This window comes from Rhinichthys klamathensis, unplaced genomic scaffold (genome assembly GCF_029890125.1).
Source record: "Rhinichthys klamathensis goyatoka isolate OS25496 unplaced genomic scaffold, OSU_Roscu_1.1 h1tg000161l_1, whole genome shotgun sequence".
Lineage (NCBI taxonomy): Eukaryota > Metazoa > Chordata > Actinopteri > Cypriniformes > Leuciscidae > Rhinichthys > Rhinichthys klamathensis.
The window spans coordinates 3,339,234-3,365,743 of NW_026606695.1; the positions used below are offsets into that span (position 1 = coordinate 3,339,234).

The 26,510-nt window shown below is 37.9% G+C and overlaps 2 protein-coding genes across 7 annotated transcripts in view; one reads left to right on the forward strand and one right to left on the reverse strand.

Moving 5' to 3' along the window:
• Positions 1 to 3,176, reverse strand: part of tcf12 (transcription factor 12) — a 117,736-nt gene extending 114,560 nt beyond the window's left edge. For 2 of the 5 annotated variants that reach the window (XM_056259002.1, XM_056259001.1), the window contains exons 1-3: positions 2,954 to 3,176; positions 1,948 to 2,040; positions 1,556 to 1,628 (exon numbers count right to left, since the gene is read on the reverse strand). In XM_056259002.1, the coding sequence (XP_056114977.1) occupies positions 1,556 to 1,628; positions 1,948 to 2,019 (145 nt within the window). In that variant the 5' untranslated portion in view covers positions 2,020 to 2,040; positions 2,954 to 3,176. Of the gene's footprint in view, positions 1 to 1,555; positions 1,629 to 1,947; positions 2,041 to 2,953 lie in introns of those variants that run through there. The other 3 variants (XM_056259004.1, XM_056259003.1, XM_056259005.1) reach the window with 2 other exon arrangements.
• Positions 3,177 to 5,016: 1,840 nt separating this feature from the next.
• On the forward strand, positions 5,017 to 25,626 carry znf280d (zinc finger protein 280D). 2 transcript variants are annotated; one of them, XM_056258999.1, is made up of 18 exons: positions 5,017 to 5,168; positions 5,784 to 5,949; positions 6,037 to 6,263; positions 6,533 to 6,635; positions 11,295 to 11,525; positions 11,894 to 11,941; positions 12,042 to 12,127; positions 13,574 to 13,800; positions 15,757 to 15,914; positions 16,560 to 16,660; positions 16,736 to 16,882; positions 17,475 to 17,609; positions 17,764 to 17,975; positions 18,352 to 18,492; positions 18,575 to 18,637; positions 18,732 to 18,850; positions 18,941 to 18,968; positions 24,802 to 25,626. In XM_056258999.1, exons 2-18 carry the CDS (start codon positions 5,784 to 5,786, stop codon positions 25,238 to 25,240), a joined length of 2,631 nt encoding a protein of 876 aa, XP_056114974.1. In that variant the 5' UTR covers positions 5,017 to 5,168; the 3' UTR covers positions 25,241 to 25,626. The 2 variants fall into 2 exon arrangements, with proteins under 2 accessions (XP_056114974.1, XP_056114975.1); XM_056259000.1 differs by having other exon boundaries at positions 11,298 to 11,525.
• The last annotated feature ends 884 nt before the right edge of the window (positions 25,627 to 26,510 follow it).

Here is a 26,510-nt window from a genome sequence, read left to right on the forward strand (position 1 = left end):
TGTGCTGCTATTCAGTAATCCACTAAAAGTGTGTCCTCGACAGCAGATGAGTGTAACAAGGGCTCTGCTTTGTTGCTTTACATAAAACAAGCATTGAGATTGAATAATGCTTGATTGTTTCCTCCTTCTACGGCACATTAGACAATAGATGATCTTTACAGCAACGTTTAGTCACCTATGACAGGAGATATATATATATAAACAGACTATCACATACATGCATCTGAACCTATAGAAAAGCTAGTGATCTGTCTGCTTAACTGTGCATACACACACACACACACACACACATATATATACAGTGGTTAAATTGGGCCGGGGCTCTCCGGTACTCAGCCCCGGCACATAAACCTGCTCGTTTGTGTCCTGATGTGCCTGTTTGCAGTCAGTTGCCTACTGGAAATTATGTCACATAAAATTTGATGAAAGTGATGCTTTTGAAAACATATTTCTGACAATAAATGAAAGATTTTTGAAATGGCATGTCTAATTTGTCTCGGCGGAGCTGAGAAGAGAACAATCGGAACACGGCCGTATTCTTGTTCAGCTGCTTAATCTCGTTGTCAGTCGACCATGATCGCTCGCGCATGCGCATCTAGGTGACACGGATAAATGTACAGCAATATATAATGAATGTTCCTAGGAGACCCGTAGTTGCGCGGGATGTGGAAGCGCGCAAAAGTTCCAGAAATGTACAAAAAGTGCCCTGGCCTTGAATGACAAGGTAAGGAAAATAAGACTAAATCAAAATTAAATAACCAAGACTAGGTTGACCATGTGATTTTTCTCAGGAGATGTTTTGAGCATTTTACTTCAGACACCGGATTATCAGCAAACTGCCAAGAGAACTGCTAGCTGGCTAACGATACTCAAAATAAACTAGCAATCTATTCAGTCAGCATTTGTGTTTGATCTGTGTGAATTACAGAAATATACTTGCTAGACCTACTTTTTCCTATATTTCTTTGCACAAAACTCTCCAGAAAGTGCCATTTAATGGTTTATTTTTCAAAAAATATATATATAAATTTATATATATACACACACACAAGTTAGCTGCTCTATAAAGGTTTAAAACAACTGAGCACTTAGTTAGGTAACGTGTGTAGGAAGCAGAAGAAGATATCACTCTCATAAGAAACTAAAGAAAAAAATCACATTTTGGTCAGCTTCAATTTTAGACAGAACTACGTTTCACCTTTCATTCACAAGACAGTCAGAATTGTATGTGGAGTCCAAGGAGACAAAAACAAAAATGTATGCAATTTAAAAAAAAAAAAAACTGAACTACCAGCCATGACAAGTTAACAACAGTGGTGCCTTTCATTTCAGTGTAATTATAACAGTGGATGTATCTGATTTCAAAGACCATTACTGAACCCTTCTCTTACCTGCTTCTTATTAATCAAGACAAATCAAAATCAAAAACACCTTGGGATGAAATTCATCCCTATAATCAACAGCAACAAGACTTTACTGGGAATCAAGAGGAGGTGACTGGACAGTGTGAGAGGAAGACAATCTTTCATTAAAGGATTTCCACGGGAAGTCCTACCTGATGTGCTGAACTGGCTGCTCCCAAGAGTGGTCGGCCTGTTTTTCCCACTGTTTACAGGTGGAGAAAACATCTATGGGAAGACACAAAAATGAAGAGGTACTAAAATTGCACAGAGTGTTTCATGTTTTAATGAATAAGAATATTAAATATGAATATTTTATTGATCCCAAAGTAGCAATGTAATTAATGTGCAAATAGCCAGGAGAATGTATATATATAAAAGTGTAAAAACTTGTTTTTTATTTAATTTGGTGGAAAAATAAAAGTATACATATAGGCTTTAGCTATATATAAAAAGTCATACTTGATATCTAATCATGCATATCTTAGAAGTGAGAGACTGAACGAATGGCAAAAGTTAGAAGTAAAATCATTGATGAGTGTCTTACCGCGCTAAAATCCAGCAGATCACTCAGCTCCTTGTCCGTCCCGATAGCGGCAATCCGCTGCTGAGGGTTCATCCTTACGATCCTTTACTAAATCTACAAAACACAAACATCATTCCCCTCAATCTGAAAGCCTGATGTGCGCTGAAGCTTCATGCTAGCCAGCACAGCTTATGCAAATGACATCGGTGAACATCCGCAGCTTGACATTTGCTAAACATCCCCATCTCAGTCTTTAGCATAACTTTGCGATCTTCCAACACCTTGGTACAAACCTGGGCAATCGAAGGACCTGGTTGTCCTTGAATAAAACCCTATGTGTTATTCAATAAATAGTAATAAAAAGCTCCTGAAGACAGTCCCAAGACCTCCTTTCCCCAGCTTCGTATTATTGACAGCTTTAGACGAGGTTACGGCATTTCTGTGTTAATAATAGCAAGCGCATGACGTGACATGACACGGTGGAAAGACGTTATATTTTAATTTAATAGAGCGGGCCTGATAAGGTTTTTAGGATGACCAAACGTGGACATGTTGAGAAAGACGCTGCTCGATGGTGTCACACACACACACACACACACACACACATGGACCCGCAGCATCATTTTTCAACTGCATGCGTTTGATTCCTCAATCTATCAAAAGTCACGAGCTCATAATGAAAGCACACGCGCTGTCAAAACATCTGCCGCTACACACTTTTGTTGTTGTTGTTGTGTTAAAGGAGAATGGTTACTTTACAAACAACGTTGCTGCTGTTGTTGTTGTTTGCAAATTGCCAGTTACCTATTCATAATAATGGTGCGACCATGAAAAGATTAAGCGAAAATCGACCATAAGCACTGACAAAACACTAATTTTAACACGGACAATTAACAGTGCGATGTCAGGCTGAAGTGTTTAAGCATATGCCGACCCCGTTCCCTTTATATCGGCTCCCGTCTTTTCTGCCATCCCAACTTCTTTCACCCGGTCCAAACCCCCTCAGAAAGTCTGTGCAATATTTTACCTTTTCTGCTGTCAAAATTCCAACTAGGGCGATCGGGTGTGCCGATGACGGCGAAGGCTTCCTTGTTTCGGGTCGGAAAGATAATGAAATCGGTATCTTTTGCGATTAAATTTTGCAAATATCCACTATGTAACTTGCGAGTTTCCCTTAGGCAGACATTTTTGCTTGGCGATAACCGAATCACAACAATGACGCTCGAAATTGTATCCTTCCACCAGAGCCGTAGACTTGAGCGTTCTTCAACGGTGCGGATGAATATCATGTGTGGCGAATCATACAACCTTGCAAGGGGAGTAATGGACCACTGGAGCACCTCCTAAAATCAGTTTGGTTTACCACACAACTCCCTTCACATAAATGTAGGCTTTGTTTGGTGTGTGTATTATTAGTAAAAGGAGAAATTGAGTATATTTGAAGCATGGATTACATAATTCCAGCTGCATTAAGTCAAGTGTTCTGCAGGAACAAGTGCAGCATACATGGAGACTGTTTGAACTTGTGCTCACTTTACCAAAACTATGTCGACATATGGACATTGCTATTCCCCCTTTCAAACCTTATAGCTACAACTAGACCTAACTTTGATCACCACACTTTTTTTTTCTTCATCATCTGAATTGGTATTCTAAATGTTGCCACAGCAGGCACAAGAACAACACAGTCAGCCACAATACTGGAACATCAAGAATAGGCTATAGAGCAACAACATAAGAAACTGATAAATAATACTGCAAAATATAGTATATATGTGTTTGTTTGTGTTAAGTATGATAAGTTATGATGTGACAAGTTATGGAAAAACAAAAAGATATGAGAAATAATAAAAAGTATGATTGCTTTAAATAATAATATTATTGCTGTTATTGCTGTTATTATTAATTTTGGACTCGTGTGTTTTCTCAAATAGATTCTAAACAACTCTAATATTCTAATTTTCATATTTAAAGATAAATGAATCTGCATACAATTTTTACAACCATAATTGACTATATAATACTGTTGTTTACATGTGAGAAGAGGCATATTCAATCTGAGCATATGTAAAATGAAAAAACAGTCTTCCTGGTTTGTCAATATAAGAGTAGCCTAATTAAACACTATTGAAAATGTGCTGTAAAACAAACAGCAACTTAATGCAAATAAATGGCAGATTCCTCAGTACTAACAGTGCATGACTTGAACTACAACACATGATAGCTGTTTGTATGCTGTAAATTACAATGTGTTTAATATTTATTGTAAAATAATAATAATAATAGGATATTCACCGATAGGCCTATCCAAAATATTGATATTGAGTAAAACTAGAAAGTATAGGCTACTTCATAAATACAGGGAACAGGGGGAAATAGTTTACGCCATACATCCAAACATTAACCAATTGTAATCAAGTTCATTCACAGATATTTAACTTTCAAGAAACTACAAAAAGAATGTCACAGACCAATTGCATGTCCAGAACAAAAGGTGCACAGAGTTACAGTTGAAAAATATAAGCCATCCAAAAAACAAAAAACAATCTCAAAAAACTCAATTTCTTAACTTTCTGAATGGAAGAACGAGATGTAGCCTATCATGTGTTGGTGATGATGACATTCATTGTTTATAAAGGGCATGCTCCTCCTAGCCCATCTCAATACTCATAGTGCCACCTGTTGGTCAAAACAAACAGAAGCGAGACAAGACTGGTGAAGTTGCTATAGTCAAATTGAACTCATATAGTATTATCTTTATGATTCTGTTAAATCACCATTTATTTGCCTCAAACTACTGGGTACGACGCTTTTCTGACGTTATTCTAATATTAGTTGTTTTTACAACATCCATTAGTTTCCTTGAATTATTTCGAAACTTGATTGTTCATTTTAGTATAACGTATCACGTTGCAAGTCTTAAAATCACTAAAGAACGTGTTCATGTAGCACGTAGACGGCGTTTGTCTTTGTTTTGGCCTAGTTTATATCGTCTGACTCATTCATGTAGTAGTTATAGTTTCATTTCTTCTCAGCACACAATTACTTAATGTTCTGTATTCTTAATATAAGACATTTCGAAGAGTTGAATAAAGTCTAGGTTCTGTGGGAGACGTGAGCCTCCTGGTTTCTCAACAATAGCCCCTCTGATTTCCCATGAGTCTCCGCGCTTCATGCCGCGGTGAGCGTGTCTGTCTGAATCAACACTGATGTTGTTAGTAAATATTTCGAGATTTTAAAAGGTAAGTTTGAGTTTCGTTTTTTAATCTGCAATGTTTGCCTCTGTGTTATCATAAACCCAGTGAACATTTCCTGTGCGGCTTGCTGTTTCTCTATGCATCCGCTTGCTATTTTTCTTGCTTTTAGCCTGTTAGCATCCAGACAGCCGACTTGCTTGCTAACAGATTTCTGAATAATGTGCTAAATAGAAAGTCTATGTGTGAATGTCTCTGATTTCTTAGCATTTGTGCACTTATTTCTTGACTGCATTTTGATTTTAAGTAATATCTGGGACTGGGAGTGAAATTTGGGGATCTGAATTAGCATTTTAGCCGGTCTGTGTCCGCAGTAACAGTCGATAATAATATCGTGCATGCATGCTAGAGGTGGATCACAGGTTTTGCACCACTATAATTGGGTATCTAAACTTTACATTAATTAAGTTTAGATAACTATAGTCTATGTCCTGTGTGCAGCAAAGATAAATTGGTTTCAACTCATAGCATCTTAGCTTTACTGGACTCTCAAGCATTAGCTAAGGTGTAAGTGTCCTGGTATGTTATAATGTATTTTGTCGGTAGTTGATGTGATTACGTTAACCACATAACATTGCCCTGATAATTTTTGTTTCTTCTCAGATGTCTGAGCTGTTTATGGAATGTGAAGAGGAGGAGTTGGAGCCGTGGCAGAAGGCAGTACCCGAAATCAATCTAATAGATCTGGTTGATGACGAGGATGATGATGATGAACCAATATTTGTCGGTGAAATCTGTAGCTCCAAGCCTGCGGCCAGTACAAGACCAGGTACAGCTTTTTGGCATCCTGATGCGGACACCTCCGATCTGTTCTTGTCCTTGAGATGTTTATCATTGTGTTCCTTATGATCTTCAGGTGCCGTTAACCAACAGAACCAGCGAAATGTCCCGGTTCAAAACCCCTCGATGGTGGCAGCATCACAAAAGACTCCCCAAACCCTGCCGAACCCTGCAATGTTGGCTACAGGTCATACACTCATGGTCAGAGGCTCAGCCCCATCAGGTGGTAACCCCATCCTCATCCCTCTCAACACAACTCTAGGACCTCAAACAGCCCCTCAACCCATCATCATTAACAATCAGGTAACTCTTTGCTGATTTTTCTCAGGTAAAATCTGTAATCTAAATCTATTATTTGTGCTGAATAAATGCTAAGCACAATTATAGAGTTTCTTTTAGTCCATAGTAGCCATAGGCTTCCGCTCACTGAAGTAAAATTTTACCAATTATTAATAATCATTCATGAATTTGAATTTATTGATGTGTTTTCATAGGTTGGGCTGTTTGATCAGGATACTGAATCTTTCTTTATTAATTTAAATCATTTCATTTTTATATGATCATTATCACAGGGTTACATTGTGGCGTCACCACAGAATCTCAACAGCAACACCTCGTTTATCAGCTCTTTGGGGTCACAGTATCCACCAGGAACCACTTTCACTGTTGTGCCAGGTATAAATGTGTTTGTGTAGTTTCTTCGTTTTTTTTTTTTTTTTTTGTGATATTGAAATTGGTGATCAGATTTATGAAAATCTATTATACAATATCACAAAAAAACTAATACCAGCCTAACTAACATAAAATGTGAACAAAGAATCTAATTACAAGCATTAGGACAATTAAATTATTATAGAACAAAGACACAAATGAAATAGACCTGCCTGAAAAACATAAAGCCCTAGATGGGCCTATAGAAACCATACATAAATTGTAATCAAATGTACAAAAACAGTGCATAGTCTTCGCTGTGTAAATTAAATTTATTATTAAAGTTACAAAAGTGATTCAGTCAAGAGCAATGAGAGATTGTTATTAGTGTAATATACTGAAAAGCATGCATTTTCTTTCTCAACTGTTCACTTAACACTTGCTCGCAAAGATGGGCATTTTGACATGTTAGTGTGTGTATTTGACCTTTCAAGCCCAATAAGGTGCTAAAAAGAACTCTGTTAAAAGGGTTAGTTCACCCAAAAGTGAAAATTCTGTCATTAATTACTAAATCCTCATCTCGTTCCAAACTTGTAAGACTTTCATTCGTTGCTGTTTCTTACACAAGAATTCTGTTTTAGAAATGAGGAATGCTGTTTTAGAACACAAATGAAGATCTTTTTGATGAAAACTGAGAGATTTATGTTCCACCATTGACAGCTACGCAGTACGCAACTACCACTTGGATGCTTCAAAAAGTTCATGAAGAACAGGGCTCGAAATTAACTTTTTTTTTTTTTTTGGTAGCACTGGTTGGTAGCACTCCCAACTTCAAAAAGTTAGGAGCACCAGCAAAAATTTAGGAGCACCCACTAAAAATTAAGGAGCATCGCAACTAATATGTATTAAAAGATACTTGTGCGCGTCTCAAGCGCCCTCTTTACTAATGCCTTAGTTGTTTGTTAGTTCTCCGTGGATTTGCCTAAATTTGGTGTTTAAAATGGAAACGTCTTTAGACATGGAAAATCGATTTTACAATCGATTCAATGAACACTTATGTCTCAAATCGAACAGGATTTTTTCACAAAAGTGACAGCCCTATAATAAACTTTGTAATATTTTCACACAATTTACATTTTGAGAAATGATTGCAATGCCGTTTGTGTGCAAGTCCAGAATAGAGATCTGACAAATTTAAACTAAAAACCGTCAGTTTATCTGTAGACAAAAGGTTGTACCACAACAATTATTTGCACTCGCACAAATGCCCCCACAAAAATTGCGGTCACACAGATTCAATTTCGGGAGCATATGCAACCAAAAAGGTCGCAATTTTGAGCCTTGAAGAGATTGTAAAACTAATCGATATGAATTAAGTGGTTTAGTCAATTTTCTGAAGAAACTCGATCGTTTTATATGATGAACAGATTTACTTTAGGCTATTTGGGTAAACTGTCACCTAAGTACTCAAGTGATGTATGAGCAGCAGCATATAACAAAATGAGTTCTCTTTTGCTGCTGATTGGCTTGAATGGTTTAAAACCACTTGTTTTTAAATCGCAAGGCTTTATGCATTCAAATGACAAGCTTTCAATAGTTACATTCTATTGTATTCATTCTAGTGTCAAAACTACCACTTTGACACTTCAAAAAGTTCATAAAGAGATCATAAAACTAATCCATAGGATTTGAGCGTTTTAGTCCAAATTATCTGAAGAGACTGAATTGTTTTATATGATGAACAGACTGAATTTAGGCTTTAACATAAACATTGATTAGCGAACAAAAACAGCTTGAGGCGAGAGAACAAACTTCATTGGTTCTTGCTAAAGCTCAAACTGCTGCATAACACACAAGAATGAACCTCAATGGTTCTCGCACATCAAGTGAACATGCAAGTGAATCTGTTTACCACAACTGATGTGTGAGTTGATAAGTGTTTACATGTGAATAAAAGCCTAAATTCAATCTGTTCATCATATAAAGCGATCGTGTCTCTTTAGAAAATTGACTAAACCGCTCAATTTATGTGATTTAGTTTTACGATCTCTTTATGAAAGTTTTGAAGCGTCAAAGTGGTAGTTGTGTAGCTGTCTATGGAGGGACAGAAAGCTCATTAAAATTGCATTAAAATATCTTCATTTGTATTCTGAAGATGAACAAATGTCTTACAGGTAAATTATGACATCATTTTCATTTTTGGGTGAACTAACCCTTTAATGATTTTGAAAAGGGTCTCTGACCTTAAATGTGATCTTGGCCACATTTAAAAACACAATGTGAACAGCCACACAAAGATATCAGATCTGAGCATTAAATCAGAATTGAGCACTAAGGCTTGCTGTGCGAATGTAGCCTTATGCTCACCAAGATAAGAAATAAAGTAAAAACTGTAATATTGTGAAATATGATTGATTACAATTTAAAATATCTGTTTTCTATTTGAATTTTCAGCATCATTACTCCAGTCTTCAGTGTCACATGATCCTTCAGAAATCATTCTAATATTTGGTGCTCAAGAAACATTTCTTATTCTCAATGTTGAAAACAGTTGTGCTGCTTAAAGGGTTAGTTCACCCAAAAATGAAAATTCTGTCAGTATTTACTCACCCTCATGTTGTTCCAACCCCGTAAGACCTTCGTTCATCTTCGGAACACGAATTAAGATATTTTTGATGAAATCTGAGAGCTGGATCACTCCTCCATACTAGTCCATAGGCTTCTTCAGGGATTGAACTTGCCGGCCTCGAAAAGTTATTAAAGACATCGTTAAAATAGTCCAAGTGACTACAGTGGCTCAATCTTAAGTTTATCAAGCGACAAGAATACTTTTTGTGCGCAAAAACAAACAAAAATAACGACTTTATTTCAACTATTCATTTCCTTCTCTTTGGGCCTCTAGTCAGTTAACGTAGTGTGATTCCGTAGAGCTACGTCACACGTAGGCTCACTATTGGCCGATGCTGGTCATGTGCGTGATGCGTGTGACGTACAACAACAGAAGCTTACGCTATTACACTAGTGAACTGACTCGAGGCCCACAGAGAAGGAAATGAATAGTTGAAATAAAGTCGTTATTTTTGCGCACAAAGTATTCTCGTCGCTTGATAAACTTAAGATTGAGCCACTGTAGTCACTCGGACTATTTTAACGATGTCTTTAATAACTTTTCGAGGCCGGCAAGTTCAATTCCTGAAGAAGCCTATGGACTAGTATGGAGGAGTGATCCAGCTCTCAGATTTCATCAAAAATATCTTAATTCGTGTTCCGAAGATGAACGAAGGTCTTACGGGGTTGGAACCACTGATCTATATAGAATGACTGGATAGCTCATGACGTCATAAACAGTGAAGCCACCGCGCCGCCATATTGTGATTCCCTAGTGAGCTCACGCGTTCTATTGAATCAATAGGAAATTGTATGATTTGACTGAGAAAACATTGCATAACGAGACACGAGTCTTTAAATCTAAAGTCTCCCTGAACAGTCTTACAACGCAAACATCCTAAGCATTTAAATGGGTATTTGTTTAAAGTCGGAAATTATTCCTGCTTACTAAAAATTAAGTATATGTGAATTGTGAACTTAAAATTTAGCTCTTTCTGATTGTGTTTTACAGATAGATCAGTAGTCTGTTCAAGTATTTGATTAGTTAGCAAGAACATGTCCAGGAAATGCATAATACAAATTGTATGGGTTAATGTACACCGGTTTCACCTCTTATTTACCCCTTATTTACACTGCACACGTCTGCGGCGCGTTTACAGCTGCGACACGGCTACCGGAGCTGATCGCGCCCACAAATCGGCAAATTACGTGGAAATGCTCCCGTTGTGAGTTGACACCGCGTGAAGGTAGGAATAAAACCTTGTCGGAGCCATAATGCGCCGCAGATGTGTGCACTGTAAATAAGGGGTTTACACATAGGCTACTCCGTTTGCAGTGCATATTTTTTACCATACCCGCCATGTCAACAGGTTGGAGCTTTCACTGCACGCGGATGCCCGTCCTGTGCGGTGCGTGCAGAGATCGTTTGTGCTGCTGGCGCTGAATTAAAGTGACATCGCATGGTTCGTGGTCAAACTGAACACGGATTGACATGAAAATATTAAATATATGCATTTAATTAAATTTATAAGAAGTAATGCATTGAATAATACGTTTATTGGGTTTAAACTTGAATACGTCTGTGAAAGAATGCATAGTAGGCTATAATTTTTTTTTTAAACAACACGGAAATAGCGACAATTGTACATATCAATTTCTATATATGGGCTTAAAGTACAACCTGTGAGGAGTTTTTCAAGATCCTTTTGTGATCTTCGTTTTACACTTGTTGATGCGCAGCGGGTCATCTTAAAAGTGCCGTTGGAGCTACCGATCTCTGTATAACGGCCGTTGGAGCCCTCTGCTGGTAGGGAATCGTAAGATGGCCGCTCGAACACTTCCGGTGGCTTCACCGCCTGGTGGCAGTTTAGAACGTCATGAGCTATCCAGTCATTATATAGATCAGTGGTTGGAACAACATGAGGGTGAGTAATTACTGACAGAATTTTCCTTTTTGGGTGAACTAACCCTTTAATATTTTTTGTGTGGAAACTGTGATACATTCAGGATTGTTTGATGAATGCTAATGAGGTGAATTGGTATGTGATTATGTATTTTGTGTGTTTGTTTCCCAAGCAGCAGGTCAGCAGATAGTTTCACAGGTCAGTGCTGCACCAAAGCCAGGGGTCATTCACAGGCCTCAAGTGCAGCTCATCCAGGACAATGTGGTGACCTTGTCCAACGTACAGGCCCCAGCTAACCTTTCTTCTCAATCCCACACTACTTCAATCTCTCAAAACACACCAGCCATCACCCCAATACTAGTTAAACAAAAAACGTTATCCCTGCAACCTATGAACAGTAGAGGTAAGCGTGTGTGTCTGTGTGTGTGTGTATGTTTGGAATACCGCTGTGGAATGTTTTTTTCTAATGTCCTGTATCAGTGTTTCTAGGTTCGTGTATTATTTACCAAAGTGAAAGGTTGTAACCAAGGTTTGAAAATACAATCCACCCACCATAACTTTTGGATGATTGAGCCACTGCAATTAAAAGTAACAACAAAATGGGATTTATTTGTTGTCCATGCGCTTTGCTACAATTCAATAAAAAAAATCAATTCAATACACCAAAAACAATTAGAAAATTCAGAGGCCTTTTGGGGGATTTTTTGAAAGAGGAAGTTTGTGTGTGACAGGTTGTGTGTAGGAATTCTTTTTTTTTTTTATGACCCACAGATAATGGCACAAGGATAAATGACACAAACAACAGTGTGTCCAAAGGAGGTAAGCTTGACATATATGGGTTTTTAGCCATTATGTATTACAGGATTTCCAGAAGCAACAATCTTTTCATCTTTTCATCTTTTTTTTCCTTCTTTGACAGCTGGAGAAAATGATTTTTCCGCCAGAAAGAAATGTCCTAGGTGTCAAAATGTGTTTGGCTTTCAGCATTTAAAAAGTCACATGAAGGTTGGTTTACTATCTTCTTTTGTTTTCTGTATTAACAACAGCTTTGAGTTAAATCAGGCTGAGCTACATCTAAATATTAATAACCGATTATGACATAGTTAACCCAAAAATGAAAATTGTCATCACCCTAATGTCTTTCCAAATCCATAAGACACAAATGAAGATATTTTTAATATTCTCTCAATTTTTGTTCATCCATTAAAAGGTCAACGATTTCAATCTTCAAAAAGTATATAAAGACATCGTAAAAGTAATCCATATGAATCGAGCAGTTTAATCCAAGTGTTCTGAAGAGACAAATATAGACTCTATAATGAAGAGATTTAATTTAGGCTTTTTTTTCACATATAAACATTTGATCAATGCACATACATAGCGCTTATCAAATATGGTAAACTGAAGCTTAACCTTAGTTGCTTGACGTACAAGAACCAATAAAGCATGCATGTTTGAGCCTCTGATGACTGATTACATAGGAAAGTTAAAAATGGCACCTAATATCAAAAAAGTTGCCACCTCCTTATGTAGAGACAGATATACTTTATTGATCCCTCAGAGGAAATGCAGTCAGTGTTGGGTAAGTTACTCTAAAAAAAAGTTATTAATTACTAGCTACTATTTACGTCTTCAATGGTGTAATGGGCTCTATGCACGGCGGTATTTCCGGTGAAGGTTAAGGATGCTCGATAACTTCCGCCGATCATAGAGTCCAATGCAATACCGAGAATTTATATTTAATTGTATACTCCATGGTTATACTAAAGAAGCGTTAGTCACAAAAACGGACAAAACAGACACACCTCGTTGTGTTTATGCTTCTTTTTAAAATTATATTAAATAAACATAACTATATATAAAATTACATCTAAACGTATGAAAGTTTCGTTTCAAAGACGGGAGGACAGTAAATTTTGAAGACTCTGCCATAATCCCGTTTTCCTCCGTTTTCCTCCGCTTTAATCTCCCCAACCGGAAACTGACGAGCATCCTTGCGTCAAATGCGGAAATTATGCGTGCATATAGCCTATTAGATTAATGTACTGATTACTCTCTAAAAAGTATGCATTACTTTCTAAATCCCATATCAGCCTCGACCAGTTGAACAATACAAGGATAGACCTGAAACTGTTCTTAATTCTATCAAATAAATAATATAAACTCACCAAAGTTTTTTAAGGGAGGTTACATTAAAAACATACATTTTAACATTATATGTTAAATTTTGATGTTAAATCCATTATTGTTTTACAGATAACCGTTCTATAGTCTATACAGTATTTAATGCTATTACGTTTCAAGTAACTGTAATTAAATTACAAAAATAAGAGTAATCCCTTACTTTATTGCAAGGGAAAAGTAATTGAATAACTTAGTAATGGATTACAACCAACACTATATGCAGTATTGAGATGTTATGACACTCTCTTCTCCCCCCCTCTTCTTCAGATCTGCTGCCCTGAATTGTTGGATTCTGTGTTCCCCTCTACATCAAAGCCTGACAAACAAGCCAATTCACCGAAAGTCATTGAGACTGACAAAGGCAAAATGATCATGCTGGTTTCAGACTTCTACTATGGGAAATGTGAAGGGGATTCATCTCTGATTTCCAAGTTCAAGTCCAACACCACATTCAAGTGCAACAGCTGTTTGAAAATGCTAAAGAACAATATCAGGTATTTGTTTGAATGTTAAAAAAACAAACAAAAAAAACCCATTATAACACTATTACATGTTATTGAAGAACCATCTGTAATCAGTCAGTGGCCAAGTCTGGTGCTGAGATGGTTGAATCTCTATAGACCTTAGTCCCGGTAGATGATATTTAATTTGTCACACATGAAAACGTTTCAAGAAATCCTAGGTTTTTTCAATCTGATTTCTTTGTATAATTGTTTTGGTCTGTGCGGGAACAATGTGACTCATGCGGCTCAGAGGGAACATTGCTCATGAGAGTCATTAGCTACAGGAGCCCAGAGATGGAGAGAGCAATAGTTGGGAGAGAGAGGGAGAAACTGGGGGAACCAGCCATTCTCAGACCCCATCACTGGATTCCCATTCAGATGGATGACATTATCAGACCCCCGTTCCCTCTAGGGGCCGCAGATGAATAATGGAAGGTAGTTTGGCTGCTATAAGAACTGTTCTTGTGATTAAATAACTTTACTCAGCCACGGCGTGAGAAAAGCCTCAGTAAGCTCCTTTTAATGGGGAAGCGCGTTTGCAGCGCACCCCAAGTTCTGGCGGCGGGGGTCACAGTTCAGCCGCATAAAAATCCCTATTAGGGGAGCTGAGGTTGCAGAACGCGCTGACTGAAAAATTGGCTGCTCAACGTCAGGGCACCAATGGCAGGTGAGGCAGTGTGAATAGAGGCAGCCTGAACAACACATCATTAAATAAAGAAGCAGAGCAGTATAATTGCTGGGATTATAATGGCTATTATGCACAGTTAGAACGTGAACTTTAAGTAGAATATTTGCTCATTTGTCTCTCGAAAACCCTTGGGAGCTCAAATGCTTCTTGAGTACACACGCACAGGCCTCGCACTGTTCAAAGGTGACTTTTAATAGCGTATGTTTGTAATTTGGCTAATTATATTTAACTGTGCATGAGTTTTATTTTGTATTCCCAATGGCGCTGAACATTAGCTACTTTAACTTTGGCATTTTCCCTTCCCTTCAGATGTATTTGATGAATTACGGTTTATGATGAGTGGATAGTTCATGTACTGCTCATTTGTATCTTTTAAATCTAGTGTAATCTGTAGACAAAGCTGGAATATGACCTGTTTCAAAAATAGGATGAGAACTTCGTTTGCAACATCTGAAACGGCATGATTCTCGGAGGATGTAATGGGTTTATTTTTAGATACATTTTGAAAAAGCAAAAGGAAACTCCACTCCTGAGAGAGCAGACACTGTGGTGGTTTACCTGTTTGAATGTTGTACATCTGTTTGACATTCACTTCCTTGCACATCAAAGGCTTTCCTGTTTAGTCGTCACACCTTTGTCAACGGCGGTCCCGCTTGTGTCAGACTGAGTTCTCCCCAGACAGCAGCTGTTTGTGGAGCAGGGCATTTACCTTAAAGAGTGTCATTAATGTCACAGGTTGCAGGTGTACCCAATGCCTTCTCACTCTTACTGTCTCTTGAGGCATCCTGCAAGCCAATTGTGGTTGCGGTGGCACGCCTACTGATTTTTTTTTTTTTTTTTTTTAAGAAATCTCTGCACACACACTTAGAATAAGAATGGAAGAGAGGTGACATACTTAATCGAAACTTGAAAAAAATTGTTTGACTTTACTCTGTGAATGTGATTGTATATCTACAAGCTGTAGCTTCAGTTATTTTATTAGTCATTTAATGAGAGAACCATTTCACAATCACCATCCATGTACAGCATTTGCGGTATTTTGCTTTGTGTTCACTGAGCAAAACGCCTGGTCATTGCCGCTGTCAGTGATAATTTTTAATGTGTCAGAAGTTGCAGGGTTGACAGGGCCAATAATTTAGCTGGGAGTTGGTCACCCGCTGAGAGATGTGAATCAGCTAGTAGGATTCTTTTATCTGGACCTCTCTCTTTGTAATGCCATCCTTTGCTCCTTGTCATCTGTTCTTTTCCCTCTCACTCAGGTTCATGAACCACATGAAACATCACCTGGAGTTGGAGAAGCAGAACAGTGAGAGCTGGGAGAGTCACACTACATGTCAGCACTGTTACCGGCAGTATTCAACTCCCTTTCAACTACAGTGCCACATAGAGAGCGCCCACAGTCCCTTTGAGTCCACCAGTAAGTCACAACACTTTTAAGTGTTTTCCTTGTTAAGTTGGTGGTTCTTGGCCAGAATCAAGGCCAGTTCATATCATATCACCGATAAAGATAACAATAACTATAAGTATATTAGTGTCCACACACCAACGCAAAGTGATGTGTTGAGCATTACTTTGCGTTGCAAAGAGCAAATCCTCTGTGATGTTATAATAGTCGTGGTGTGGATTTTCCTATTCTCATGGAATTAAGATAATTATTGAAACTTTGTGAACAGGCCTTAAGCCACAAAGTGGACCAGCCTGGCATTATGAGGGAAGGAAGTACTGTTGTTTAGCTAACACTTGTGCTACAAAATGACATTTCTCCATTCTTTGTAGCTGAATGAGAATGATAAAATACATAAAATATCAATTTCACACCAATTGCAGTCTTTTGCACTCACAAAGCTATGAAAAAAAAATTCTGTCAAAAATCACATGAACACACATCACGTCACATACTGGTAATTACAATTTTCAAACTTGAGTAGGAACTTTCCTGGAGGACTTGAGGTTAGGTTAAAATAGTCATTTATGGTGTAATTGAAATGAGAATTTCACCAGAGGGGAGTACTTTGATGGTTTTGATATATTTTAAGTGTAGTGATATCTTTTCTTTCCCCAGCCAACTGTAAAATATGTGAATTGGCTTTTGAGACGGAGCAAGTGCTTCTAGAGCACATGAGGGACAATCACAAACCTGGAGAGATGCCCTATGCCTGTCAGGTAAAGCTTCATCATTGCTCTATGTAATTTGTATTTCGAATACTTGGTTCTCACTTTGTTTTTGCTCTCTTGAAGGTTTGTAACTACAGGTCCTCCTTCTTCTCTGATGTGGATAACCATTTCCGCACAGTTCATGAAAACACTAAAGACCTGCTTTGTCCCTTTTGCCTGAAAGTCCTTCGCAGTGGCCATATGTATATGCAACACTACATGAGACATCAAGTGAGTGTATAACCTCATATGTATGCTTCTATTTGCGTTTTGTATGGATATGGAAATGAATTTATTGCCTCCTTGTTTAATCATTTAAACGAAAGAGTGTGTACATGAGTCTTTTTGACATCATCTGTCTCTTTGTCTGTGTATTTGGAGCTTGAGACTTCACTGATCTGAAGTCAGCACAATGTGCAACTCATTTGTGTGCTGTCCCATTGGCTCTCACTCTAAGGTTGGATTGATTTGGTTGTCTGCCGAACAACTTGGTGCAATATATAACAGGCTGACAGTAGCAGCCTACTCTATTCACCTTCCCTGTTTTTTACTTATGGGCTTCTCCCAGGCAACAGCAATCCAGATTAACGACGAGTCTTATCGGCTAAGAGCAAGATAAAGCAAGATAGTACACCAAAAAAAGTGCAATATTTTTACATAGTGCAAACCTTCAGAAAATTCAGATATAATTTTTTTTCAACAATTCATTGAATTTTTTTTAGCAATAAATCACATCAAAATTAAATTGACAATTTAATTGTTGAATGCAACTTAACACTTAACTTTTTTTATATGTTCTGTGTTCTTTTATTGTGTTTTCTAGAAAAAGGGGATTCAAAGATGTGGGAAGTGCAGATTAAATTTCCTCACCTACAAGGAAAAAGTGGAACACAAAACACACTTCCATCGAACCTATAGGAAGCCAAGAAACCTTGAAGGATTGCCTCCAGGAACCAAGGTCTGCTTGAAACCAAATCTTTTAAAATTGGAAGTTAAATAACTATATAATATAGACTGTATAACATAACTGTATAATAAACAACATAATCACGAATGATCTGGGATTATACTTTTCATTAGTCCTTCTCATTAGCATTATTTTATCTTTTTAGGTGACAATTCGGGCCTCAGTTTCTGGTGCACCAATGTGTTCTGATGTTTCAAGCAAATCCTACATCATACCCACAAGTCCTGAAATGGCCAAACAACCCGTCAGACCACCAGCAAACACAACCAAACCAAACTTAAATGGAGGAAGGGCAAAGACCACAAGCCAATTCAGCTTTAACCGAACCATCCACAATAATGAGCTTAAACGTTTGAAGTGAGGATTCTTTAGCACAAAGTATACTTCTGTTTCAACACAAGCTCTCGTCAATGCAGACAACAGCTACAATATTGTTCAGTCTCTTCCATTTCTTATTTTAATGTGAAACAATGGTCCCGGCCAGTGTTGCCACCTTGTGGACCAACTATTTAGTGCCAAAAAAATGAAGGCACATTTAGAAAATGTGTGATTAGAAAAATCTATGTACATACATACATGCATACTATGCTGATAATGAAATTTCCGGCACATACGCATACCCTAGCGTACTCGTAGCAACGGAAGTATACGAAGTATAATAAATGTGTTATACTAAAATAGAGTCACAGCCTATATGCTAAAAAGTATGTTAATGAGTATTTATTCTTCACAGACTTCCAAGAGGAGGACATAAGTGTGTCGAGTGTCTCTCAGAGGTTATGGACCCTTACGTTCATTATCCTTTATCGCTGAGGTGCACTATATGCAAGTTTAGATCAAGTTGCCAGAAGGCCTTCAGACAGCATATGGTCAGGTAAGGGGAAAACATGGATGAATAGACAGTTCCAAATAAATGTGATCAGATCTTTAGCAGACCTTTTCCATCTCAACTGCAGATTCCACAGCATTTCTTCAAAAGTACGGTTTGGCAAAGAGAGGAAGGCTCCACGTGGGTTGCGGTAAGTTTTGATCTATTATATCACAGTTTACAGTTTATTTGTATTATGAACTTGCTGAAAGTGAAAGTTTTTTTTCCTCCCCCTTTTGTTCAAGGAGTCTAACACTGGTGTGTCTCAAGTGTGACTTTCTGGCAGATGCCTCTGGCGCTGACCAGATGACCGAACATTTGCTCAGCAGGCCAAACCACTCCTGCCAGGTCATCATGGAGCCAGGTATGATGCTCAACCCTCAACTCGCTGCGGAAATATTCTCTTTGTGATGTCAGATTGTCTTACTTAAATACTATTTTCATTTCTTTATAGTTACCAATGGAGGATCAGAAATAAACAGGTGAGAAAGTTGTTTGTATTATCAGCGGTTTTAGTATAGTTTTTCAGTTGTTAATGGCATGTAATTAAGATGTATTGTAATAAAAATCTTGTTTATTTCAATGCGGGTAAATCACTCGCATATGAGTCCAAATCGACTAAAAAATGTATTTGACTAGACAATCACCATGAGAGAAAGAGAGCATATGCCGTTTCCATTACCCTTCAAATTGCGAATTGAAAATACGCACAATGGAAATACGTCCATTTCGCAAAAACTCTCGTTTATCGCAAAAAAGTTTACGCTCGCATGAGGTGGTTTTTCAGGCAATTCGAAAAAGGAATATTTCGCAAAACTGCAATGGAAACAGTTTTTGCGCATTTACAGTCACCTGACTTAGAAAGAAGCCTTGTGTTTGGGGTCCGTGTCCGCAAATAATTATCATAACATTTATTAGGCTACATATTTAGAAGACGATTTTATCCAAAAAAGGAACAAAGCAATTCGTCACGTCATTCGTGTTTGTGCGAGTGTGGAGCGCGCACTGCATGGCAGGGAGCGCGGGGGCGCGCACACTTCAATTTTCCTATCAACAGTGGAAACAACTTAAAATACTCTATCATTTCTGGTCATACAGAAAATAATAATACATTATTCGCAACTACTTTTATTTGTGTAAACTCACAATAACATGAAAACTTTGTGCTTTTGTAAAATAAACTAAAACAATCAGGCGCGGTTTCATGGTCTCCTTGAACTGAAGCGCGAGAACTGAAACAAAATATCGCCTAAGCTAAAGCTTGAAATCGCCACTTTAAAACTAACAAATTCGAATCGAAAGCTAATACCTTCTGATTATGTAATCCGTATGAAAGGTGCATTTCTCTCTAAAGGCGCATCCGCCTTACAGTGGAGATGGAGATATGTTTTTAGCCGACACTGATTTAGAAAACAATAGTTTATTAATAAATGATTAAAATGCCTCAGTATTTTTGCCGACACATTTATTATAGCCTATAAATCACCTTTCTGTAGGCTGTGGTTATGGCTCTTCTCATGCAGCACTGCGGGAAAAATATCATTTCCAGGTTCTAATTTGGCCTTAGAAAACCAGTAAAATCTACTTAAAAAAAAAAATTATAATAATTTGTGAATATTTTAAATTTTTAATAAAGGTGCAAATAGTCATAAACAAAAATCTGAAAATTCGTCTTTTTTTCTTTTCTTTTTTTTTTTGGTGTGTACAGTTCAAATTAAAATTTTGGTGTTCAACTTTGCGTTTTAAAAATACAACAACCGTTAATTTTTCGTTTTGCAATTACGGGTTACATAAGGAAAAAGGAATGGACACAAAAGTACACTGACCGTTTGGACATAATACGAGACATAGTTCTTTATTAAATTCATAAAAGAAACAACAATTATGGGAATACTGGATTCTAAAACTCAAAAAAATTCCACAATCAGGACCTCGGAGCAGAAATGAGGGAGAAACACCCAGAAACTCCTTAGGCTATGTGCCGTTTGCAGTATAAGGGTCTTTCCCTGCCATTACCACCACGTCTCCTTCCATTAATAATAATAATGTTTAGTGCGGTGGCTGTAATATAGGCTATAAACCTACCAACGTCCGTTGCCATGATTTTTGGAATGACTTATCGCGAGAGGAAAAAAAGACGTTTTAGTCGCATAACATCGGTTAATGGAAACGCCGTCATTTCGCAATAGTTTTTTATCGACATTTAGAAAAAATCGCAAAGATTTTACGCAAATCTGTAATGGAAACGCTCCTACCGTCCCGTTCGGACCAGTGCTGCGTCGTCATGAAGTTTTATCATTTGCACACGTTTTTAAGTGCACTGTGAGAATTTGTGTGCACAAACTGCACATCCGAAGTGCGCGCCCAGAAAGGTGCATCTTGACAGCACGTGAATACTGAATTAAGCTCTCTTTAAAGTCTTGTGCTTGAACGGACAATTTCACACAAAATGATGTCGAAATTTCCATATTGGCGAGTATCCTAGTAAACCTAGTCGTTTATTACTTAAGTGAACGTAAACAGTTGAGAAAGTGAATGCACGTGTACAGTATCAGTTTATTGGATCTGTGCATTGTCTTAGTGATGGCAGCCTAATATTCTTGCTGCTGTTTTTAATGTTAACCAAACTACAATCTCACTGCAAAAAATCACTCAATGCTCTTGACTGCATAACTTTTGTAACTTTAATAAGGATTCATCTATATTTGATTTAGACAATGAAGACTATGCAGTGTTGTTTTACATTTGATTACTAATCTAACTACCTGTAAAATCTGAAAAGCACAGCTTTTTTAATTAGCATCTTTGTTCTATTGTTTATTTGTGCTCATTAGATAATTTGTACTTATTTGATTACAGACTGTTTACTTGACTTTAATAGTGTTTGAAATTTCTATTTTATACTTCTATTTATATTATGTTGAATTTTTTCATTCTTCTTGCATTCCATGTAAACAGTCTGGCAACTATAATAAAAAAAATACTAGCCAATGACTACTCAAGCCTTCAGTGCTTCTGTAGAGTGTTGCCGTTTTAAAAAGTTAGTTGTGTTATTCTCAACGTTCTGATATGCTGTAATTGTTATACGCATGATGTATTGGTGTACAATGACACCATATGCTTATTTGTATTTTTGTTAAATGTAGAGGTTAGAGCTGTGAAAAGAGGAGAGTAAAAATAGACTGGGAAGTGTAGCTTGCCTGATTGAGACAAATTACCTTTTCTGATGAAACGGGTATGAATACAGACCCCCTGACCTATGAATTGTTTGGAAATATCATTTATTATAAAAAATGATCTCTATTTTTTCATTAGTGTAATTGGGATGCCTATTAAGTGGTATCCGGGTGACCTTACTTAAATTTAAATAGGAGTTTTGCCATTAATTAAAGCTAAAGAACACATTGTTATTAATGTGGACCACAGAGAAATGCTTATGAGTGGCTGTGAAAGGGAAGTGGAAGAATATTTGTATTAAAAATAATTCTGTCTCGTTCTAATGGAAAATAATCAATTTCAAAACGGAAGAATCACTTACTCACAGACTTTGACATTATCCATGGGGAAAAAAGAAATAAGACTTTAAAACCCAGTGTAGTTTGCTTGGACTTATGTCGGTCAGTTGAGTGTTTGACTTAATTTAATGATTTCTGTCATTAACATTTTTCCTCCCAAAATATATATAAAAAAGAATTTGCTTGCCCCCAGTTCTTATTACTGTAATGCCAAAGAAAAAAAATCCAATACTGTAATGCAAAGGGGAAACTAGTATTTCAGTCAAAGGATTTGGGATTCTAGAACATTAGTGTTGTAATTCCTTGAAATAAATCATTGTATTAAACTTTCTCTTTTTTTTCCGTTGCACTGACAGTCTAATGGTGTGTTCACACCGAACGCGAATTTAATTATTTGCGCGAGTGGATTACATACAAAGTCAATGCAAAGACGCGAATAGACGCATCATTCGCGCCGGGCGTTGCGAATGACGCGAATTGGGCGACGCGTTTGCCGCGAATGTCTTCCGCGCAAGTTTAAAAATTTGAACTCGAGCGAATGTTCAAGCGTCTAACTAGACGCGATAGACGCGTATTTGACGCTCTATTCGCGTTCGGTGTGAACACACCATAATGGGCCTTTCACACAGGACGCGGAAAGCGCTGCGCTGCGCTATGAAACCCATTCATTTCAATGGCTTGCGCCGCGCGAAGACGTTTTGTTGCTGCGTCGAGCAAAGCGCAAGCGCAGCGGTGCGCACCATTGACTTGCTCGCGCGCACGCCGCGGTCAAAGTTCAAAATAGTTTAACATTTTTGCCGCTGCGCTCTGTGACGATTATCAGCGCGGCCAATAGAAACGGGACATCCAAACAAACACGGAAATCAAAATGGATGAACGGCTAGTACTGTGTGTATCGGAATTTCCTGAGCTCTATGATACAAGTTTGAGGTCGTATGGACATCGGCAGAAAAGCTGTGTCATGGAGACATATCTCCATTCAAGTTGGCATGTCAGGTGTGTTTTAATATATATATATAATTTGTTCCTTTGTGTCAGCTTTAATGTTTGAATAAATGTTTTATTCTAAAAAAGAACTGAGCTCATGATTCGTGTGTTGATTTCTTCTCATTAGCAGGACTAGTGCTATCGCTCGCTTCTTAGCACGGGACAGATACATAGTTTACTGCTGACCGAAAGGAGGAACAACAATCAAAATAACTAACCTTATTACTGACATATAGAACTCCCCAGTGGCGTAACGAGCCAACACCGGGCCCTTATGCAGGATTATCAAGGCGGGCCCCCTACAACACGTGATGAGGCAATGTCCACGAGTAGGCTTTTGCATGCAATACGCAAGGAACTGTTTACACCTGGCCACTTCATGCTTTTTCTGTGATCGTATAGGTATAGCTATCCAATCGTGAAAAGACCAGGTGTAAATTCCCTTCGAAACGCATTCGAGACGGATTTGAATCCGGTCGCTCAAACCACTTCAGGAGGTGGTCTGGGCCGCATTCCAGACGACACTGGACAAGTGTAAATACATCTGGTTGTTGAAACCACATATGTCAAATTTAAAAAATAAACGTGTGAGAGCGTGTTATAGGCTATATGTCATAGTCAGATATGACGACGCTTCTGCAACAACACGCATCACCGCAGATGAGCATCTATTCATCAAGCCAACGCACAAACTATCGCAAATCAAAGTGAAAGTAAGTCGCAGACGCTCGCTTAACACACAATCATCTTCATTAAAAGTAAAGAAACGAAATGATCTTACCAGTACTGTTGCCGCTCTCTCTAATTGCGGTCTTCGATTTAGAAATTTTAGCTGATGATCAATAAAATGCAGCTTATCTGTTGCTTTCGGTGACGTGAACTCTATTAAATCTGCATATAGCGCGGAAATTGAAGATCGGATTTATATCTGTTTTGCAAAAACACATTTATGTGACCAGCTGTAAATGGAATAGTTTTGATAAATCAGTAGCTATCCGATCTGAGAAAACGCATGAAGTGGCGCGCGCATGTAACGTTAAACAGCCGACCCGGGCATTCCCCAGTCCCAGGCTCCCAGCTCAAAACAAATTACACCAAAATCCATGATTGTTCGTTTCACACATGTATTTAATGATCTGTAAAATATGTTGTTGTCATTATTTATTTAAAACAAAATCGTGATAAAGTAAAATGCGATCAAACTAAAAGTAGTAATATGCGATAGGGGGCCCCGGCTGTCAATCAATATCTTCCAGTCAAGCGGGCCCCTGATTGGTCCGGGCCCGTAAGCAACCGCGTACCCTGCTTACCGATAGTTACGCCACTGGAACTCCCGCTTAAAAGGTTTTTGAAAACTCCGCCTACTTTGCTCTGGCATAGCGCAGCGCAAATCGCGTTGTATCTGAAGGGCAACGCTGAACCCAGCGGCCAGCGCAGCGCAGTGCATTCCGCGTCCTGTGTGAAAGCCCCTTAATGAAGATCACCATTGAGAATTATGGGAATTACAAATAACCTTAAATAAAACCTTCAAATGAATTTAGGGGATAACTGTCATGAAAATTTCACAAAAGCTAAAAATCTTACAAATGATCCTAAAATCATTCTTTATTGTATTAATACAAAATATATTCATTTTTTTCTGAATTTTGTGGTGAATTATGATCTTTTTGTGGCCCTCTTTATTGTAACTAAAAAACTGATAATAGTATTTTGTATCAGTCAGGTGATATTACAGCTCATAATTATTAATGGAGCATTGTCACTCTGTTCATGTTCCTGTGCTTTTCTGTTTTTCTTGCACCTCATAATTCAGGTCACTGGAAACCCACGATGACTCCAAACAACTCCTTCCCATTAAATCAGATACTGAGGCTAGAGATGAGACGGAACCCATTGAGATCAGTGATGTGCAAGCTATACCAAACGAGGACAACGTAACGGAGGATGTGTCAGAGGTTCTTGGAGCTGACAAAAGTGACCCAGACGAGGTGAAGGATGACAAAAAGGGGGCCACTCTTGATGTGTCAGAGGAGGAATCACCCAAGAGCCTTTCCCCTCACTCACCCTCTAAGGCTCCTGTCAGCCCTATTTCTGCCCTCCCAGGTGAAGGTGGCATAACTCCCACTGATTTTCTCTGTAAAACGGATGGAATTGATTCTGTTAACACAGACTCGCAACTGGAACCTCTCACTCCTTCCAAGGTCCTTGAGGACGATGCCACTGAGAACTCGCAAGTGGAAATGGATGGTTAACTGCAACAAACAAGACTGAGAATCCCCTGAAACATCGTGAGACTCTATACGCAGCAAAGTTTCTCACTGACTCGCTCTCCATCTCCCCCTTTTTTATATAAAATATGCATTAATAGGAACTTTGTTTCCTGGACCCAAAATGAGGTGAAATCAATACTGTGCTAAAACATGACTTTAAAATCTTATACTGTACGAATACAATATTTCTCTACTAGTGTAAGGATTGTAAAGAAGCGCCCTCTAGATTGAAACTGAGTTGTGAAGGCAGCAATGTGAATGTTCTTCTCTACATATGATTATTTTATAGTCCTTCTGTCTGCAGTTGTGGTGTCCATTTGGACTACAGATGATCACACAAAACAGAGACATAAAACGAATGAACTTGGAGCTGAATAACATTCCCCTGATCTGCCTTTCCAAAGGACAAAGAACAAGTTCAGCAATTTCTCAGTATACTGTATTAGGAATGATGAAATGTGTCCTGATATTTTTTTTAGATTGTGTTTAATGTATTGTTATATGTACTTGATCTGGATAGGACCCTGCATTGGGAACCATTTCTCCTATTGATTGAGACTGAAAACATTGTAGAAATTCATTTGTCTTAATTGGTATTAAACTTTTATAACATTCACTAGAGTTCTGCTATGATTCACAGTATTATCTCAGCCTTTCTACTGGAGACAATTTGTTGTTTTCTCTTAAGGGTTTGATTTGGTGAAGAGCACCCTCTTGTGGATTCATGCTATGTAATTCAATAAACAATAGTGATGAGAAGACTCATTTATGCGAATCGGTTCTTTTAATGGTCCTTCCAAAGAACCGGTTAAAAAAGATTAAGTGATTCTTTTATCTCGTGCGCTCTCTTCGAGTCATATGATTACAGGGTTGTTGTTTTTTTTTACCGTCCTCGATCCTCGCTATTATTGTATGTTTACGGATATCTCTTTTATTTAAAACCGAGAAGTAGAATATATGAGCTGGATGTTCAGTACGTGAAACATACAAAAATGTGCAGTGCTGGGGATGCTCTCCAGAAACAGTTTGAAAACCCCTATTCCCAAAATGTAGGCGCGCATTTTCTTTCCAGAGTACGTTTTAGTAATACGAGTGTTAATTATTACTACATGATTCAGCTAAAAAAAAAAAGTTTTAAAACCTATATAATTTGCAGTAATTGTTTAACACAAAAGCTTTTTAAGTCCCATTTGAAGTTTTGTTGCTTTTATTATGATAGCTATTATTATTTTTATGTTATCCTTAAGCTTTT